The sequence below is a fragment of the Gymnoscopelus braueri genome (genome assembly GCF_963280865.1).
Source record: "Gymnoscopelus braueri genome assembly, chromosome: 11".
Taxonomy (NCBI): domain Eukaryota; kingdom Metazoa; phylum Chordata; class Actinopteri; order Myctophiformes; family Myctophidae; genus Gymnoscopelus; species Gymnoscopelus braueri.
This window is the reverse complement of record NC_137613.1, coordinates 31,974,383-31,995,529: the sequence shown is the minus strand read 5'-3', so window position 1 is coordinate 31,995,529 and position 21,147 is coordinate 31,974,383. Positions and strand designations below refer to the sequence as shown.

Below are 21,147 nucleotides of genomic sequence, written 5' to 3'. Positions count from 1 at the left end.
GTGTGGTAAATACATTTTTATAAAGTTAAAAGTGATATATTTTATACTACAAAGCTCTTATAAGCTCACAGTGCACTGTGTTGTGAGCTAGTAGATTTATTTTCTTAAAGAGGGGTGCAAACAAGCTCAACACAAATCCTTCAAGGTACATAGTGGTGATACAATATGACAATATGATACATTACAGACTCATTACTGCACTGATGGACTTTAGGCAGGGGTCATCAATGTGACCCCTGCTAATACATGGACATAAAAGACAAATGTGTCCGTGGCAAGACTTACTTGTCCATGTCCGTGGCAAACCTTTAATTAAAACCATTAAAATGTTCTTATTTTGTTATACATGTAATGTATAATGAAAGCTGTAGAAGCCATTTCACAGTGTTGTTTGTTTTATTATTAGGTATTAGTAGTAGTATTAGTTTTGGTACTTTATTGGTTTATTGTTTGTGTGGGCACCAAGGGGCACATCTCTCCAGGGCTTATATAGGACAGGTGATTGGGGAAGGGTATGCACCTGGGTGGAAAAATTGCTTTTTACCAACAGAGAAGGCCAGAGCTGTTTTGTACAGTCTATGTTCACGTTTTGGATCAGTAAATCTGCAAACTAAGTTAAGTTGTGGACAATGCGTTCTTTGCCTGCGTACATGACAAGTCTCCAAGGTGCATCAGTGTTTGTTGATGACTTGAGAAGTTTGAACCGAGCCAACGAAACGCCGCTACAAAAGCATCGACAGTACCAATAAAACCCAATTATTGAAATCCCATATATTGAATAGACTTGGACCATGCTGCATTGGTACCTGTATACAGCCAGTATACTGTACAGTGGCTGACTTGCCAGTCTGCAGGTTCTCTTCAGAATAGGTAAGACACCACTTTAATGAATGTAGAATTACCATCATCAAAATGTGTAGCACATTGTCATAGTGCTATATAGTCTATGGCACATTAGGAGTCCACCAATATAGTACATTTAGCTAGGTCTATGCATTTCTGGTAATATTATTGACCGCTTAATTTGTATGTCTGTGGCAAAAGTCAATTTTCATGAAAATGTCCACATGCCAGTATGGTGATGAACCCTCACTTTAAAAAAAGAAAACATTTGTTACAAAGAATTTCACAGCATGTTTAGAATCTAGGAATATTGGAGAAATATTGTAATGGTAGTGCTCAACTTCAGATTAATATGGCCCTGACTATTAATTTGTATTGCTGACGCACATGGGGAGGCAGATTTGGCTTTCTGAAGCCTTGGTGTCAAATTTATACATAGATGTACACCGTTGACTCCATCTAGTGGACACAATAAGTACCTACACTGCCATGTTAATCCCATAGGCCAGGGGTTTTCAACTGATTTTGACCCAGGGACCACCATCCTGATTAAGAGCAACCTGGTGACCACCACTATTGTGCGTGGTGGGTCCATCATAGACCCACCCCACACAATAGTGGTGGGGGTTCATGCACCATGGGGAGCTGGAGAAAATAGCTGTAATATCTATAAAATACAGTGATTTTGTTTGAATATGATTAAGGATTACTGTGATAATGGTAAGCTCACATTTCATATCACACATACAATACAGTAAGAAATCCTGTAACTTATTAGTTAACCGCAGACCACCGGTTGAAAACCCCTGCCATAGGCTATGGGATTTAATGATATAATTTATACCATTGGATTGGCTGTTCCATCAAACACCTAGATTCAGAAAGAAATAACCGGTTTGATATTTTCTGGTCAGTGCCATTCATGTTTTTTCAATGGCATGAGACACCCTTCCTAGCTTTTAACTACATGTTACAGAATTGTACACAGACTGGATTTGACCGTTTCCCAGACAAAATTGATGTATCTAAAATGAATAATTAATTATTAACCTATAATAAACCTAATAACACAGTATATTTAATTAAAATATCAAGATCACATGACCATAATGTTTATTCATAAAATTAAAATACAATATTGTCCCATATGACTGGCGGTGACAAGCAAGGCTTGAAAACAAGTAAAGTAAAGAAAAAAACAAAATGTCTGTCTTCTGCAACTTGTAGTCTTTGTCCAAAACATCAGGAAACAACTGGACTCCACAAAAAGAGGGGGAAACCACATCAATATCTGTATTTAGTAGAGTAATCCTTAGGGGATACAACGAGACCTCTTCCTTTTCTTGCACCTCTGTACACAGTTTCAACAATGTTTATCATCTCCTGTTTGTCCTCCATGGTCCAGTTGATCTTGTTGTTGTTGCCAGTACCCAGATCAATCATGATGTGCTTGTTCCTGGAAAACAACAAAAACATTCAGCATTAGTGATTTCATGTTTAGCTAGTTTCACTCTCTCCATGATTTCCTCTTTCATTCCCTCATACAGATAAGACCCCAGTTTGTATATGGTTCATAATGTTTTTCCCTGGCGAAACTAACAACAAGTCAAGTATTTATCAATGACATTTTCCATTTGTCAACAAGAAAACAGCCAGCCCAGTTTGCGGTGGGTTTGTCTACTAACTAGACAGGTTTGTAACTACTTTGCAATAATAAAGACGATGTATGAGATTTCAGTAACTTTCACAAGCTGGTTATTTCCTGGTTACACACACACACACACACACACACACTTGTGACTGGCTTTCGAGAAGCATTTACCATAAAGTGTTGGCCTCTACAAAGATAATAATCAATCATGCTGCAAGGAGCCTTGATTTGATTAATTGGCCAATTCATTTAGAACACATTAATTTGGGAAAATGCACATATCAGAAACATGAAAAATGGTACATTGTAGACCACCTTAAAAAATGTTAACCACTTAAACACTACTTGGTTATATTTTAGTTGACTGGAGTTGGATTTGTACTTGGTCCGCTCTTTTTCCCTGCACGTATTGCAAGCTTGCAGATCTGCTATTTTCGGTGAAATGTTCCCCCCAGAATAGGAATACTAAGGTTTAAGTTGTAATTCCTCGAGTGACACCTTTAACTTGCTTGCTAAAATCTAACTTCAATTAAGAAAATCACGTACATTGAAATGACATTCAGACTACTTTATAATGGAGTCAAAACTGTTTAGTACTTTACCTGAAAAAGAACATGACAGTGCAGGGGTCATACAACTCGTACATCTTGTTGAAGTCAGGCACTTCTGTGATGTCCACCAGGTACATGACTGCAAAGTTCTTCACCTGGCAGAATGATTGTACAGTAAACTGAAGTCAGTATACTGTTCATGTGCTCAAAACAGAATTAGAATTAACACAAATTAGCAAGCTGGCAATAATGTCAACTGAATATTTAATATATGTTGACAGTTACAAATAGTCTTGGATGATTATTTTGCAATACGTGTGTGTGTGTTACCAGACAGAGTGAGTCAGTGAGTGGATGGGTGGGAGGATGTATGGATAGATAGCTTAAGCAAACCTTTTCAGCTATGCTAAAGAGAACTTCATCCATCTTCATACAGGTTGGGTCCCAGTCATGACCAAAGCGGATGACCAAGACTCTGTCCTCCTCGGACAGAATGGCCTGGTCCACCTGCCAGCCGTTGTGGAGATGTGAGAGCATGTACGACATGTTGATCTCCTGGTACTGTCCGCTCACACACTGAAACAAACACTGTGTGTATTCACACACGATAACCAGGAAGCACAGGTTTCTGTCAGAGTCTGAGAGCTTCACATTATGCATACCATTAATGTTACCAGCCATCTATCTCCTCTACTAAACGTATACATACCGTAATGGAGAATTCAATAATTACAGTTCAATTTAACTCAGAGTGTACAAATATTGATTACATTTGAACACCCTTGGAGTTAGCAATATGTAATGTATAGATACAAAGGTATCTTCCACATTAGTCATGTTTATGTGACTACTGCTGCTTTAGTATAAAATACTAGGTACTCCTTAGCCGCAAGCAACTCAGATGCTATAATGCTATCTGGCATCTAGAGTTGCAACACCAACCCTTGACAGCCCATTCATCCAAACAGAAAAGTCCCATCTGATTGAATTGATTGAAATTAAACGACGTTAAATCACCAGTAGTAAAAGTACTTGAAATTGGAAATACTCAAGTACAAATACCTCAAAATTGTACGTAAGTACAGTACTTAGTTACTTTCCACCACTGTTGATTATAGAGGTTGTTTGTAATTAATGAGTCACAATTCCTTTCTTTAGGGTTAGCAGACAGTTAGCTTAGCTGCTAATGTTGTTTGTTGTGGTCAGCTGTGAGCAGAGTGCTGGGTCTGTAACGCGGCCATAGGCTTTCTAGGGTTTATCCTTCTAGCATCCTTTTGTATAAATCTGTACCTATGTGCTTTAAAAAAAAACTTACAAAAGTATTCAATCAATCGGTGACAAATAAACCTTTTTGATTCTTAGCTTAGATTCTTATAGCTAAGCACATTCTGGAGACGGAAACGTACGTACATTTAGTAATATTTATTAAAACACTTACCCCAGATGAGTAACTAACGTTGGATACAGGAAATGAGTAACTACGTAAGCTAAGCAATTAGGTAAAAATGCTGCTAGTTCATTCGAAATATACAAATAGTGGACGCCAGCTAGTGAACGTGTGTTGTTCGTTGCCTGTGTTGTGGATTGTGTGCGACAGCAAGCGTAACATTGCGTAAACGACGTAACTCTACTTTGTTACGTATTATTGGTGACTTCCTTATAGGCGCGTTACTGCCACCAACTGGACTGGAGTGATTGATGTACTTTATTTAGTAAGACATGAGAAACAGTACATGTTTGATTGATTGATTGATGTACTTTATTTAGTAAGACATGAGAACAACAGTACATGTAAGTACAATTCACAATACAAGGTCTACTAAACTGGATAACTCATAAAGCACTAAGCTTGTTTAAAATGAGTAGCCTGGTAAACCCTCCCTCCGGAAATCTCATTTCCATTTGATTCCAGAAGTGATCAAATGGAAATGAGATTTCCGGAGGGAGGGTTTACCAGGCTATAAAATGAGTTCCCACGCACACAAATCATGATGACATTCATAAGAGACAGACAGATATACACTACTATACAGAACGTCATACAATCAGCTTACATGTTACTGGTATGAAACTGGTATAAGAAATATGTACAAGAAAGGTGGAGAAGGAGGAGACTCTGCAAGAGTGGGAGACGAGGCCATTGAGGAAGAGAAGGTGGAGATGATGGAGTGAATGGGAGTCTGCTGTGGCAATATTAGCTGGGGCACAAACTCTTTCAACTAGACCCGTTTATTTTACAAAGTTCATGTGACAGGGCAAGGCAAGTTTATTTAGATAGCACAGTTCACACACACAGACAATTCTAACTGCTCTACATAAGACATGAAAACACATTCAAAGGCTTGAACCAATAGAAATAAGTGTTTCCAGGACACTTAAAGGCCTTTATGTGCAATATTACTGTACATATTTTTGTTTTTGTGTTCTGTTCATGTGATGTTTTGCATAGTAGTGTATATTTGTCTGTCATTAAATGTTTCGATGAATTGAGTACAGAGGACCTCAATGGAAACAAGCCATAGGCTTTCTTGGGTTTAAAATCGTCTTAGCAGATCTTGTATGGAACTGTACTTTCCTGTGCTTTTTTTGCAAACTGCTAATAAAGTATTCAATCAATCAATCAAACAATAGACTTGGAGCAAGTCTATGCATGGTTCGCCAGTCCCAAGTTAAATCATTAATGCCATGACTTTCATACAGAACAAAATCTTAAAGCCATACCTTTTTCTGCAGAAGATATTGTTGAAGCCCTGTAGCATCTGTATTGAGGATCTTGCCCAGACTTGGCTCCAGCCTGCTTCATAGATTTTGTCATATTGTGTTCACACAGACATTTAAGCTGACCTAGATGCAATCCGGTATGCCTCTGTCATCCTTTCCTTCCATTTGTTCACAAAGTCTTTGTAGGTGACTCGCTGGCCTGCAGCTCGTGTGCCAAACAGGACGATCAACAACCTCGGTTGCCTGCCGAGTTATATGTACATGCAGAACCTTGTAGAGACGGCTTTCCCAGTCGGTTTTATGCTTTAACCACATGAACCCTCCTTATTCTGGGCATGTCAATTGGCGAACATTTGGCAAAAATAGCAGATCTACAGCTCACAACACGTGAGCTGTAGGTATTTTTGACAAAGCAATTTGGTGTGTAGCTGTAAAAAAGGAGAGGGCCAAGAACAGACCCGTGGGAGACCCTGCTCAATGACGTATATAGGATTTAAGTGGTTAAGGTCCTGTTGAATATTTCCAACTGTCCTTTGTGGGTGATATTGATTCATAAAAGAGCATTTAACACCACCCAGTTCTTAAGATCCTAAAAAAGGTGACAAAGAAATTCCCAACTATAATGATTGTGACTAGTATTACTCATAGTCACTTTTAGTCTTCTCTGGACCAGGTGATGGAAGTTGACTGAGACCACTGTAACTCAAAAGAGCGATTAGTTCTGATGCTAGAGAGACATTGGTCATTGAGTTGGTCTGTTTAGGTTTCTTATCTGGAGACACACATTCTTTCATTACAAAGTGTTCAACATCTCGTTGCATATCAGGCCAATATAGATTAACTCTAATCAACCGAGAGTCCTCAGATAACACATATCCTGGTACTATTTTCACAATGCAATACCACATCTTTCTAATGTGCTGTTTATTCCTTTCTCTGAGCAAAGCTTTCATTTTAATCTGACTGACATACTTTTTCATTTGGTGTGCTGTTTCTCATTTCAGCTTGACTTTCCCCATAGCATAGGGTCTTTTGTCTGTTCTCCCCTAATTTCCGCTCATTGAATCGACTATACTTTCATAGTTGTGCAATGTCCACCTCTCTGCCCACTAATACCTGGAATTCTCTACAACGGATGGTGAATTCAAGGATTTTAATTTGCATTCGTGGGTGGCTAGCAGCACTTGACTTGAGAGACGGAAACATTGAATTTGTCACCAAGATCTTTTGTTTCTTCCTGTGGGGCCTCTGGTCCGGTCCTGGCCCTTCATCTCTGTTCTCTTTTTTTCCATTACAGCACACACCACAGATCCAATTCCTGTTCCAATTGTCTAATCAGAGCTCTTTTCCTTTTCTGGGACATTTTGTTCTTGTTATGTGATCATATGATGTCCACTGGCTATGCACAAATATTGAAACATATCTGAGGGGCAGATATGTAAAATAACAAAAACCTACTAAGTTGAGAATAGCCCCCAAAACAAAAACAAACTGGTCAGGCCACTGCTTGGCCTCACACCTACAACTCATTTAACCACTGCTCATTTTACGAGGGTGGGATGGCTCAGGGTAGAGGACAGAGTACAGCAACTTGCAATGGGCCTGGTCTACAAGATACACTACACCACAAAGACACCCATGTAGCTGTGAAACTACTTAAAAAAATGTAAAGACGTCCACAAACGCAACACCAGAGGGAGCTCCACAAATCACGTTCAACCTAGATTTGGCTCAAACAAGGGGTTAAATTGGTTCTACTACTATGCCACCAAAATGTGGAATGCCCTACCTAGTACCTACAGTCATAAAAAATCCTTACTCTCCTTCAAAAGAGCACTTACAGGTGGCTGTAATTTGGAACTGGCCCCTGTAAAAAGTGAAATGCCCCCCAAACTGTTTACTGTACATATATTTATTTTTGATTACTACTCGTTTATATTATGTTTTTGCATAGTATTGTATATTATTGTTTCATTCAATTCATTAAATGTTTCGATGAATTGAATACACAGGACCCCAATGGAAACAAACAGACAGACAGACAGACAGACTGCAATGTTTATTTTGGGCACTTTAGTACAGTACAAAGAGAGAATACAATGAAAGAAAGGTTACAGGAAAACATTACAGCTGTTACATAGCAGCATAGTATGGCACTGAATGGTAATTAGACAAGTCGTAGTCTAAATCAATTTATTCAACTAAACTATAGGATCACGTGACTGTGGTTTGAGACATAAAGTCATTTATTTTATATTATTATGTTGTTTCTTTTAAATAAGAGTTTATGAAGTTTATTTTAATTAATTTAGTACTACTTTGGTTTTACACTGAGGTGGACAATTTGTATTTTGGCTTGGTCCAGCAGTCATTCCTTTAAACCATCTTATTCTCTTGGTCTATTTTTCCACCTTGCTCACTGGAAAGACTAAAACAAAGTGGGGAGCAGGAGGCTCAGCAGGCCCATCAATACATGATTGGTGTTGTGTGCCTGATTGTGTATTGATCTGTTGAAGATCCATACTGTTGGATACACTGTTCAGAGATAAGTGTGCAAATCCTACTTTAAAACAGCTGTTGCAGAGTACGCAGGGCGCTAAGTTTTCGTGGTTATTTACATTGTGCGCCATTATGCAGATGAAATCTGTAAATTCTTCATACAAGAACTTCAACCTTATAGTTCTGTGTTATAGTCCTCTGCTAAAAACTGAACACACAGTGATCAGTGAAGCCGTTCTGGTTGACTCTCCAGGTTGTGCTATCCCATCTTGGGCCAGCAGGTAGAGTGTCAAGTACATTATTTTGTTTCTCCACCAGGAGATCATGCAGTCGCCTGTCCTGGCCAATCAATCAGCATCATATTTCTTGTGCACACTGCCAGCAGGCCAAGGGACCTCAATTCTCAAATATATTTACTTACTAGCCAACAATGCTCCTGTCCATCTGTTTTATGGGATGTACCATAACCAATCGCAAACATACAAGTGCACTGGTGCAAGCTGACATTAGAATAATAACAAAATATACATTCATCAACGTGACAACGTACCCCAAAACCCCCCAATTATGAGTAATGTCTATGTACATTCAATTCACTCCGAGCTTTCTTAACTCAGTCTTTAGCTACTTTTACAGAGTTTAGGGTGCCGATGATCGGCAAAGCAGATGGAGAGAGGTAGACAATAAATGTATATGAGAGAGAGGGAGGAAGACTGTAGAGACAATGTACAACACATGCTGCACTACTTTTTCATGGCTCTAGGTAGACATTTAACTGCCTACATTGCTATTATTTTTAGGGCCTGCCCCCTGGTGCAGATTTGCGGTCTGTTGAGTGCACCTTTCTCGTTAAAAAACAAACTCACTCCACCAAGTAGCTGGATGAACATGTTGTAGCTACTGTAGGTAGAAAAGAAATTGGTCCCCGGAAGACATTCCACGAGTACAATAGCCCCATACTCCCTTTGCTCTTCCATGAGGTGATCCAGATAAATGTGCAGACAATTAGTCCCTGAGAAACCTTTTGATGCTGGGCTGGCACAGACAATGTGGAGATGAGGTCTGGGTCTACCGGAGACTGTAGTGACATACAGTAGATCCTGTATGCAGCAGCCTCTAGTCTGTGGGATGTGCTGGACATGAGCGATTCACCTCAAACCACTCATCTATGCACCTGAAAAGGAACAGAGAAGGTGATGCTTTAAAAGATTTATCTGGCTGGGGGGAAGGGGGACGTCAGTGGATCAGGAGGGAGATTGGCCGTCTGGAAACTGAAAGTGATCCCCAGCTCCTGCTGTTTTCGTGTCAAAGTGACATTGAGCAAGACACTGAACCCCTAACTGCTTAGCAAGCACCCCTAGGTGGAAGCCCCTTGCTCTTAACATTTAGGCTGGGTCAAATGTAGAGACTAAATCTCCCTATTAAAGGTTCAATTATTATTGTTATTATTATTGTAAAGACCAGATGGTCTCCTGGAAGTGGGGATAGGGGCAATAATGCTTTGAATGGGGCGCTCGGGTAGCGCAGCAGGGGTAAAGTATCTGTCCATCACCACAGAATCTATAGGGCCAGTAGGGTACAACAGTAGTGGCAACACAGAAATGTGTGGGGAGGAATTAATTGGCATAACTACATTGTGACAAAAAGGGCTAAAACAACAATTGTCCACAGTTGTCCAACAATTGGTTTCAGCGTGGAAACGAGACACAACATTGTCCTTTTGAGCATTGGGGGCTGGTTTTGAGCTGTCAGCAGAATCATCCCCGGGCGGTAGCAGCATCATAGCAATGCACCATCTGTAGATCTTTTATTCAACATGGCATTCTTTCGCCCTACAACAGGTTGGGGTGAAGGTGAAGATTTACCCATTGGTTAGTAAATGTTTTACCCTTTGTGGTAGATGCAGAGGCAAGGCAGTCTGGCAATGGTGTCTCCCTGTTCCAGTTCATCCAGACAGATAGAACATTCCCCAGAGTCTCTGGACAGAATGTCCTCTGAGAAAGACAAAAACACACAGGTCAATTGACCATGAATATTTTGATCTTGGCATTCAGGCTCTGCTACATATTCCTCCCTGCTCAGCACAATTAGAAGACAAGGGAGCTGGGAGATATATCACAACCACCACCCCCAGGGGGAAAACAGAGTTTACAGGTGGAGCTGGGATGGTGGTGGTGGGTGCACACTCAGCACAGAAACACATTGATGTTTCAAAGACTCTGACCTCTAATGACATTCCGAGGTTAGGGTTTTTGTGCTGTTTTTCCACTGTGAGCACTTTCACTTTCTCGCGCATTTGCACTGACTGAATGAACTATTTTTTTTTTATTGGCATTGCACTGATAATTATTATTATTTGTTTTATGACAAGATACGGTGAGACACTTATGAAGCACTGACTGTAATGGACACTTAATTTGTTTTTACGTCCGTATACCATTGCTCTGCATTGTTGATGCTTCTTGTTTTTCTTTTTGCCTTGTATTGCTGTATACAACAGTATATGTATACAATATACGCAGAATTCAGACTCGTTCCGAATAATTAAAAGACGCCTTTTTCGCTCCGCGAAACTGGTGTGGAAGCTTGCATTGACTTTATAAGGTTTTAAAAAAAAACGTATTATTCGCATGAAAAAAATCGCCCCGTGTGTAAGAACCTTTACTCTTTACCTGTAACTCTGTAACCTTAACTGCTGTGCCGCCTCTGGGCGACTGAATTTCCCCAGTGGGATAACAAAGGTTTCTATCTATCTATCTACATTCCAGCAGCGAAAGTGTTTGACAACAATGGAATGATCAGCTAAAACAGACCACCTGATTGGTCAGCTGCTAGTGACACGTCAGTTACATAAGCCCCTGAGGACGTGCATATCTCATTTGAGTATATCTGCCTGAACTTGCTCACAGGCTACACATCGTTCATAGTCACATACAGTATTCTGCATTACCCTTCCTAACTATTAGGAGCAGTGGGTGCTATTAATAGTGCACGGGAAGCAGTTAGCAGTTCAGTGTCTTGTTCAGGGACACTTGACACACCGACTGGGGCAGGCCGGGGGTGAACTGGGGACTTTCTGATTCCCAGACCATTCAGTTATGGCTGCTTGTGACGGTTCCCTGTATTATATGTAGTTGGCTATATGTATTTCACTTTGATGCTTCACTTAGTTTAGTTGGTTATGAGTTGTGTTTGCTTTGCCCTTCTCATTGGTTCCTAGGACTTGGGGAGCAGTGTGATGAAGGCCATCAGTGAAATTGGTGAGCATCTGGGCCCGGGTGCTCATGCCCCTTTAAAAGCCTGTCTCCCAAGTTGGCAGATCATTGATTTCACCTCCACCCACCCACTCACCTCACCCACCCCACCTCACCTCACCCCACCTCACCCACTAGGCACTCATCCACTATGCACTCCTTCAAACATTTATGTTAATACATACAACACTCTCACTCACACACACACACACACACACACACACACACACACACACACACACACACACACACACACACACACACACACACACACACACACACACACACACACTAGGGCATTCACAACTAATGATTTTTACTAGTCGACTCATTTGACCAAGTAGTAGTCGACTAGTCGACTAGTCGAAATTTACATTAAAAAAAGAATTACATTATTATTATTTTTTTTAGGGGGGGGGGCATTGTTTTAATGCCATCCTACTACTATATTACTATTATTATTATCCTCCTGCCCTTATTTTTATGGCGTTTTAAGGGAAGCACTTCTGGCACAGCAGCACAGCACCACAGCAGCGTCTCCAAGGATCCCCATTGCCCAATAATAGGCTTATATTGGGCATACTTTTGACCCTCTTTTGATAAAAAATAAAGTCAGGAGGATAATAATAATAGTAAGATGGGCCATTACTACAAATTACAAAAAAAAAAAATTGTTCAACTATTCGACTAGTACCAACAAAGTCGACTAGTGGTTATACTAGTCGACTAGTCGACTAGTTGGTGAAAGCCCTAACACACACACACACACACACACACACACACACGCACACGCACACGCACACGCACACGCACACGCACACGCACACACACACACTCACTCTACTGGCCCTATACTGATTTCCACACCTCATCTGCTTATTCCTAGTTTGTTTATTTGGTTTTGATTGTTTAATAAATACTAATTAACTTTTTAGATTGCGTCTCCCCTATTTTGTTGTTATGTGCTCTGGTACCCCTGTAGGCCAGGGTCATAGCACTGCTCAATGAAGTTTGATTGTTGCCATCCTAGGGGTGGATAGGGGGGTATTTTCAAACATTGTATCACACCCATGCTGGATGGCAACGCTATGTGACAAGAATCCCAAGCTACTGTGATGGATGAGGTCACATAAGGGGCTACAAGACCCAACAAACCATTGGCATCCATGTATATAAGCTGAACCAGCTGTAAGCTATATCCATTTGATTCAAAAATCATAAGTCAAATGTCAGAATGTTTTTCCTTAAGGTCCATACACCAAAATGGCTGTCGTGTGAATATGGTCAAACCTCCAATAATTTTGGAGGTTTGAATCTTAGCATAGATAAAATGTGCATTTCAAACATTGGTCCAGAGCCCAGTATTGTTGACTCCCATTTAGGTAAAAGCAAGAAGTCCCTCTGTGCCAAACATGAGAACACACATACTGTATGTCCAGTAGCGCTTTAAGTACTGTAACTAGGTTTCAAAGGAGAACTGATTGTGCTACTGTGTCACATGACATGAAAGACATTGAGAGAAATTCTCACTTTTTGTTTTTCTGTCCTTCATATGATATTCTGACACATGTTTTGGTTGAGTAAAGAGAAAATCCAGTTATTCTAGTCAGGTGATGGTGATAAAATGAAGTGTATGTTTATTCAAGGTGTTTAAAGTGAGACTTAACCCTGAATATTTGTCTCTTCTTTCTCTCTCTTTTTCTCCTCCATTTAATACTGTGTTAACAAGCTATATATTGTATTATACTTACTATTGTAAGAGAGTCTTGTTTTAGTGAAACACGCGAACAGGTGCTTCTCCATTTCATCTGAATCCACATATTTGGTGCACACAGGACAGTGGAAACCTGAGAGAAGAATAAAGGAACAGGTTGACAATGCTGAGGGTTAATTCATACTTTGTCGGATTACTGTTATTTTCATTGAATGCCACGGTCATCAGTTATTTTTATCGAGCGACATAGTTGTGCGTCTAAGTGTAAATTCAGTCTCCACTATGCTATATCTCTCCCATCTGTCATAGTTCCACAGGGAGAGAGAATGTGGGCCAATAGGCTACTGATAAGCTCTATCTTGGGTTTTGTTGGACATACAGTACATGCTCAGACAGGTCCACTCATAAACAGTAAACTCTCTGTAAACAACCTGATGTCAGTGATGTGTGCATAACCTCATCAATATAGAAACTAAAAAAATATAGGAAATTAAAATGTCTTGAGACAAGATTTCAAATGCAATCAGTCTTATACAGTAGTTCAGAAATTATGTATAACAATGTTAATTTAAGTATTTGACCTTGACCTTAGACAACCAAATTGCACCATAAATGTACATATGTATATATTATATTAAATTAGAGATCTAACATGAAATTTAATGGGCTTGTGTTGTGATTTCTCGATGATAATGATCATGATGATGATACAATGTACTGAGTCATTGTGGAGTGACATACACAAAGAGTTTATTCATATGGTTCCGCAATTTCTTTGAGACTCAACAGCTCTCTGTGACAAGTTACCGCTGAGCCCCTGCTTAATATCTCTAATAACAGTGAGCGGATGCATCTCACTCCAGCCTCTATCTATTTATGATAAGCCATGCTGAATGAATCAATTAATTGAATAAGATTAAGTAATGATATGATCTGTATTCCCCTCACTCCCATTCTGCTGTTCCCCCATCTGTGTTATCAGCTGAGCAAAGATTAACAGGGTAGTGGTAGTAACACTGTTGATTAGAAAAAGGTGGATACCGCGCTGGGGTGGCGCGGTGGTAAAGTCCCTGCCACCACCGCAGAGGTTGTGGGTTCCAATCCACCATGGTGCATCCCGGCCGGCTTTGTCGGGCGTCTATGCGAACACAATTGGCTCGTGTTCGGGGGGAGGGAAGCCAGGCGGGGGAGGGTGATATTGGTCATTGCATGTACTCCTACGGGCTGGGGCGGCACCTGTCAGCAGGGAGTGTTGAGCGGGAGGAGTAGGACGAAGGCCCTACGTCCTCCCGGTGGGGGCTCCTCACTGGCAGGTTGAGCCAGTAGGTTACAACAGCAGTGACAACACAGAGATGTGTGTGGGGAGGAATTAATTGGAATAACGACTAAATTGGGGAGAAAAAGGGGGTAAAAAATAATTGGCTACTCTAAATTTAAAAAAAGAAAAAAAAAGATACAATGATACCTTTGGTGTAGCAGAACTTATCCGTCTACATTAGTATTACACGACAATACCTATATGTATATAGGCGTATCTGACTATACTATGTGGTAATGCTTGGGTCATCAAAAGGTTGTCTTGGGTGCATCTGTAGAAGACAACCGTAACCCATTAAGACCTGAGGCCGATTCTACATGTGTCTTCTAATATAAAGAGTTTTCTGATAAGTACAAGTTCATAGCACGGCACGAAGTGACGCGCTATGAGCTTGTATATCTACTATTTTTTAATAGCCAACCAATGTGCTATATACTGAATACTATACAGCTAAAATCTAAAATGACACAGATGCCCGTAATGTTTTTTTGTATATTAATTTAACTTTAATGTCATACTTGATGTCAAACCGGCTCTTTTCAGGCTGAAACCTTGTCATATATTATGTCATAGAAAACATAGATGACCGATGTCACAGGCTGTCCACATGATAAGATTTTTTTCTTGTGACTCAGCAGCCTTGGCAGTCCTGTAGAATCGCTTGTTTGCTTGTTATATGTGATTATGTCAAAATTGTGTTTGTATGACATTGTTAATGGGTGGACGACGTAGTAGTAGTGCTGTCTGCTTGGACAAGAAAATACATCACATCCATTTAGGGACATCAGCTGACTGATATACAGCATCGTATATTTGCATATCTATATTTGTGCCTATAGGAGAACATTCATGCCAGTAGCACTGATGATAGCCAAGGGCTGAAACATTTGCTGCTTTTTTATTTCACCTTTTAAATTTTTTTTTTTTTACTTGAGCACTGTTTGGCAAAAAAAATGCAAACTCGACTGTTTTTAAGGCATTCTAGCCCAGGGACATTGGTATGCTGGTGCCATAGATCAGCCGTGTGACACAGGCCAAACAGATCTGCCTCTCAGATTTGCAGTCATGACAAAGTGTATCTCAATGAGCAAAGGTTACCTGTGATGTAATTAACAATTAAATAATGGTAATAGACTTCCTCCTCTGAGGAATGATAGGCGACTAGACGTGCTGTAAAACAGCGACTCACACACCGCTTTGGCATATTAAACCTGACCATATTGTTTGTTTGAGGTTGCAGTCAGGTATATGAGGACTGCGAAATGTATTTGTACATAATACAAGTGCAATAATTCATATTGCATCTATCTATCTATCTATCTATCTATCTATCTATCTATCTATCTATCTATCTATCTATCTATCTATCTATCTATCTATCTCAGTGGTTCTCAACCGGTGGGTCGGGGGGGGTCAAACATTGGCCAAATTGTCAAATAATATAAGAAAGGGGTAAACACAAAAAAAGGGGCGTTGTGAGCTTATGGATCTGCTATTTTCACAATATTTATCTGTGTAACTGAGTCAAACTAAATGTAATGCCTCAACTCCTTATCAGGGTGGGGGGTCCCCAGTTCAAAAATGATTATGTTGGGGGGTCACAGCCTGAAAAGGTTGAGAACCAACCTTTTCAGGTTGGTTCAGGTTGATGTTTTGCATTGTATAGTGTATATTTGACTTCTATCTATCTATCTATCTATCTATCTATCTATCTATCTATTATTTATTAAGGCCTAATTGTCCCTGGTGTCCTGACATCCACCATCTGTTAACACAGCTGCAGGGTCTAGATAAAGAACAGCACATGATCTATTCTACTGTGATTCAGCAGGAGTTTGAGTTGTAGCCCAGATAGAAACATAGTTTTGTGTGTGTGTGTGTGTGTGTGTGTGTGTGTGTGTGTGTGTGTGTGTGTGTGTGTGTGTGTGTGTGTGTGTGTGTGTGTGTGTGTGTGTGTGTGTGTGTGTGTGTGTGTGTGTGTGTGTGTGTGTGTGTGTGTGTGTGTGTGTGTGTGTGTGTGTGTGTGTCTTCATACAGTGAGAGAAACAAAATAGTCTAAACAAGGTCAGAATATCAGAGGTCTTCCCAGTGTGTGTGTGTGTGTGTGTGTGTGTGTGTGTGTGTGTGTGTGTGTGTGTGTGTGTGTGTGTGTGTGTGTGTGTGTGTGTGTGTGTGTGTGTGTGTGTGTGTGTGTGTGTGTCTTCATACAGTGAGAGAAACAAAAGAGTCTAAACGAGGTCAGAATATCAGAGGTCTTCCCAGTGTGTGTGAGTGTGTGTGTGCGCGCGTGTGTGTGTTCGGGCGTGCGTCTGTGTGTGTTTATCAAGCAATGGGTAACCAGAAGGAAGCTCTTATCTAATGACCTACATATTTTCTCTTCCTTCTCGACCTCAGTGATAAACACCCCAGTTTTACATGACAGGGGAATGAGGGATGGTGATGAGGAAGAAAAGTCAATAATTATGTTTGTTGTTATAATTAACAAAACAGCCTTTTCTTTAACTAAACTGTTTACACCAATTATAAGGAGTCGATTAGGTTGATATGTCATATTCGCAGTGTGGACTAAGTACTCAACCCCAGTAGGATACTTGGGTCAAAATATAGATACTCCTGGTCAAATATTACTCAACTACAAGTAAAAGTTACTCAGTCAGATGCATACTTGAGTTAAAGTACTGGAGTACTTGATTAAAGTACTCAAAAGTATTCAAAAGTATGCTTTAAAAATACTTTCTTTGTACTTAATTATTCAAAAGTACAAATTACAAAGTACAACCATATTAATAATTGTCTTGGAAAAATATGGAGTGAAAGTCATAACCAAATACAAATACACAAGTAAAGTACAGATACTCAAACAATGTACTTAAGTAGCCTAGAGTAGCCTACTCAAGTAAATGTAGGCTACTGTCAGTGGTGGAAGAAGTACTCAGATATTTTACGTAAGTAAAAGTAGCATACCACAATATTAAAATACTCTATTACAAGTAAGAGGCCTGTGTTCAAAATGTTACTTGAGTAAAAGTACAAAAGTATTGGCATCAAAATATACTTAAAGTACCAAAAGTAAAAGTACAAAATGTTTGAAAATAGCAGATCTACCAGCTCACTGTGAGCTTGTAGATCGGCTATTTTCAAATAGCGTAGGAAATAGGGCTAAAGCGGTTAATGTATGCTTTATAATATCATAATTTATATTTGCAAAGTAACTAGTAGGCCTAACTAAAATTTTCAAATACTTGGAGTGGAGTAAAAGTACAACATTTGCCTCTGCGATGTAGTGGAGTAGAAGTAAAAGTATTGAAAATTGGAAATACTCCAGTAAAGTAAAAAAATACCTCAAATTGTACTTAAGTACAGTACTTGAGTAAATGTACTTAGTTACTCTACACCACTGGCTACTGTCCACCACTGAACATTCGTTCCCAGTTTTCTGACCTCCTAGCATGTGGGGGGACAGATGAGCCGGTAGGGATCCAATAAGTAATCGTTGCCCTCCTATAGACAGTTCTCTGTCTTCCTCCTCTATGTCCAGGTCCAGGCCATGTGAAGCTGATCTATTGTTGGTGGGTATAGTGACAGCGGATCCTCCCGTGTACCGAATCCGTGGTCCATCGGGTCCATTGGTGTATCTAAATCCAATCCGATTCGTCCCGTCAGAGGTCCCAGATGGCAGGTCCGAACTGGAATAAGCCCGGGTTCGACCGTCAAAATCGGGAGTGCTTTGTTTTGCACCCATGCTCACTTATATCCTGTACAATATGAAATCCTCAAAAACAGCTTATGTTTTTTTTTTTTTTTTTTTTTACCAAACTTTAAAGTTGACCAACGACAGTAGGCGACGACACATGTTTAGATGTTTAGTGCGCGTCCCATGGAGTGGAGCTGACGACAACAGCAGCAGAAAAGAAACAAACATGGGCTATTACGAGAGTGTATAACAACGAAAATAAGTTATAGAGTGTAATAACCGTTTTAAAGTTGTCATAGTGCGCGTTACCGTCGGCGCAGAGAGCGCAACCGAGCATACATTTACAGGCGTCTTATGAGGCGTTTTGCTTCAAAGTCTTTGTTTAACCAGACGGAAAGAAAAACAAACGGTGAAGATTGCCACGGAGCTACACGCCCGTCTAGTAGCAGTTTGTTGTTGTACTTCGGTGTGGTTTCAGTCAGTGTGGTTGTTGTCTGGAGGACAGAGACGCGCAGGGATTGTCCTGTGAGGAGCGTCAGGTGGCGCCATGACGTCAAACCTATAGCTCTGGTCCTTTAGCGTTATAGAAGGAGTTATCCTTAACGCTATGTTACTTTCGAGCCGTTGCCCGCAAACCCCCGGTAGCACAGCGGCCGCAGCCTCTCGTCTCTAGTAAAAAAATAAAACATACACTTTCGCTACTCACCAAAACAAAGACGGCTTAAAACGTTGAAAGCCTACTTTCCTTAGTGGGACTACTCTGAGCCCTCCACCTCCCGTCTAAAATACACTTTTTGGCCAGAAAAGAAAATATTTCACCGGAAGGAAAACGTTTTTTTGTTATTCCACTGCGCCCTCTACAGATCTTGTCAATAGAAAAATTCCATTGACCGGATCTGTAGAGGGCGCAGTTGAATTATTTTACATTTAGGTCAAAAAGTGTATTTTAGGCATGAGGTGGGGGGTTCCTAGGGTTTCCACTAAGGAAAGTAGGCTTTCAACATCTTAAACCCGTCTTTGTTTTGGTGAGTAGCAAAAGTGTATTTTTTATTTTTACAATTTTTTGCGCAGCCTGCACTACCCCGGGTGTGCAGGCCACGGCTCGAAAGTAACATAGCGTTACTATTCACCAGTGGTGGTGAACAGTATAACGAAGTACATGCACTTGAGTATGTGTTGTTGTAGCCCACTGTTTCCCACCCAGTGGGTCGGGGCCCATTTTTGGGTCGCGGACCAATTTGTATGGGTCGCGAGTATATATCCACTTTTTTCCCCGTTTCTTTACATAAAATAAATAAATAATAATAATTTCAAAAGATTTAACAAAGTTTAAACAAAATAAGTCACAACTTTTCATCAATTAAACACCATTCCAACATTTTTCAAAAGTATTTCATAAATAAAATGAAATAAATCTAATAATTTCCATATATATATATTTTCAAGTTTAAGAAGTAGTGAAAATAGCAGATCTACAAGCTCATACTGCAAAGCGAAGCGACGAGTTGTAAGCTTGTAGATCTGCTATTTTCACTGGTTTGGGACGGTCCCAGGCAAACTAACCCTCTAATTTCTCTTTCAGGTCTTGACCTAAAACGTTTAGGAAGCACTGGTGTGGCAATTTACTTATTATTTGTATTTTTGGATACATTTCATAGACAAATATTTGTATTAAATGATGTATGGCTTAATTTAAATGATCAATTGATTGTGTTCCAGATTGGAACACAATCAATGACATACTTCCTATGTTACAAGTTCCTCTGTATCAGTATCAATACAAACATTTTTTTCAAGGTTTTAAAGAATTTGTTTGACATCAATATTACTGTTAAATCATCATTAAAATTGTGTTTTGCCAATTATTTGGGGGCCCACTCGCAATATCCTCAAGGCCCACCAGTGGGCCCTGGCCCACAGGTTGAGAATCGCTGGTTTACAGCTACAGTAAAGCTGTAAACCAGCTGTTCATGTCCTTTACCCGGGATTGGAACAGCTGGTCTCTGGCCAACCACTGCATGTAGTTATAATATTGTATCCACATACTCTAGTACAGATTGGTTTAAAATAACATCTTGTACAAATGTTCCGGATTGCAGCTTTAGATGCGCTGTATATAGGGTAGACCTTGTCCGTGGAATTGTGTTGCTAGGGAACAGCGTGGGTCCAATTTTATTTCCTGTCAGGAACTGATATTCATGAACACTGCAACAGGAAATTAAAATGGACTAAGTTATAGAATGTTATGCTGTTAAGTCTGAAAATGTCTTTTTATCCCAGTGAGACCAATGAAAGACACACTTGTGCAACACTCTGTTCACACGGTTTATTGGATAATTTCACTCACGTTGGAGGACAAAATAATTAAAACACTCAGCATGAGAAACATTCAAATAGGCAATAAAAATAAAGACAAAAGTTTCCAAGCTAAAGTAAAAAGGCCAAAGTTAAACCATTGAAAGAGACTTGCATGTATTGTTGCAGGACCAAGTGTGAAGGCTATGGGGCCATACATGTGTATGGGTGGGGACATCTGCACACTCAAGTGAAATAAAAAAAACACACAGAGGTTGACTAACAGCTAATATTTAGTCTACTCCTCCCCAAGATACCAGCAATCAAGGTTCAGAGGTGCAAAAATGTTCTGCAAATCTGTAGCTAAGGAGAAATATCTAAATCAATTGATAAAGCCCAAGCGAGGAAGGGGGAGATTTTGGCTGACAGACAGTTGTGTGCCTGTGTACCCCAATGGATGGTGTTAAGAGTCATGAGTGCTGTTCTCACCATACCCTAATCACTTATCATCATGTGCATATCTTCCGACTACAGATCGGTGTCTGTCAACGGACAAATGATGAAATTAAAGACAGTAAAACTCAATGAAGCGAACATGTGGTAGCAG

The 21,147-nt window shown here is 40.1% G+C and overlaps 2 protein-coding genes across 2 annotated transcripts; both read right to left on the bottom strand.

Moving 5' to 3' along the window:
- Positions 1-1,939: 1,939 nt before the first annotated feature.
- On the bottom strand, positions 1,940-4,636 carry txnl4a (thioredoxin-like 4A). The gene is made up of 4 exons (XM_080443119.1): positions 4,484-4,636; positions 3,439-3,633; positions 3,097-3,200; positions 1,940-2,299 (listed from the first exon to the last, which is right to left on the bottom strand). Exons 2-4 carry the CDS (start codon positions 3,589-3,591, stop codon positions 2,128-2,130), a joined length of 429 nt encoding a protein of 142 aa, XP_080299245.1. The 5' UTR covers positions 3,592-3,633; positions 4,484-4,636; the 3' UTR covers positions 1,940-2,127.
- A 3,187-nt stretch (positions 4,637-7,823) lies between these two features.
- On the bottom strand, positions 7,824-18,718 carry LOC308095107 (E3 ubiquitin-protein ligase znrf2-like). The gene is made up of 4 exons (XM_080442043.1): positions 17,993-18,718; positions 13,271-13,366; positions 10,154-10,259; positions 7,824-9,439 (listed from the first exon to the last, which is right to left on the bottom strand). The coding sequence occupies exons 1-4, from the start codon at positions 18,291-18,293 to the stop codon at positions 9,382-9,384; spliced, it is 561 nt and encodes a 186-aa protein (XP_080298169.1). The 5' UTR covers positions 18,294-18,718; the 3' UTR covers positions 7,824-9,381.
- Between the last annotated feature and the right edge of the window lie 2,429 nt (positions 18,719-21,147).

Coding starts and splice junctions, on each gene's coding strand:
- txnl4a (XM_080443119.1), bottom strand. CDS start 3,591: ATGTCGTACATGCTCTCACATCTCCACAACGGCTGGCAGGTGGACCAG. Junction 3,201..3,438: donor TCTTTAGCATAGCTGAAAAG/GTTTGCTTAAGC, acceptor TCATTCTGCCAG/GTGAAGAACTTTGCAGTCAT. Junction 2,300..3,096: donor ACTGTCATGTTCTTTTTCAG/GTAAAGTACTAA, acceptor GTTGTTTTCCAG/GAACAAGCACATCATGATTG.
- LOC308095107 (XM_080442043.1), bottom strand. CDS start 18,293: ATGGGTGCAAAACAAAGCACTCCCGATTTTGACGGTCGAACCCGGGCT. Junction 13,367..17,992: donor GTCCCCCCACATGCTAGGAG/GTCAGAAAACTG, acceptor TTCTTCTCTCAG/GTTTCCACTGTCCTGTGTGC. Junction 10,260..13,270: donor AACAAGACTCTCTTACAATA/GTAAGTATAATA, acceptor TGTCTTTCTCAG/AGGACATTCTGTCCAGAGAC.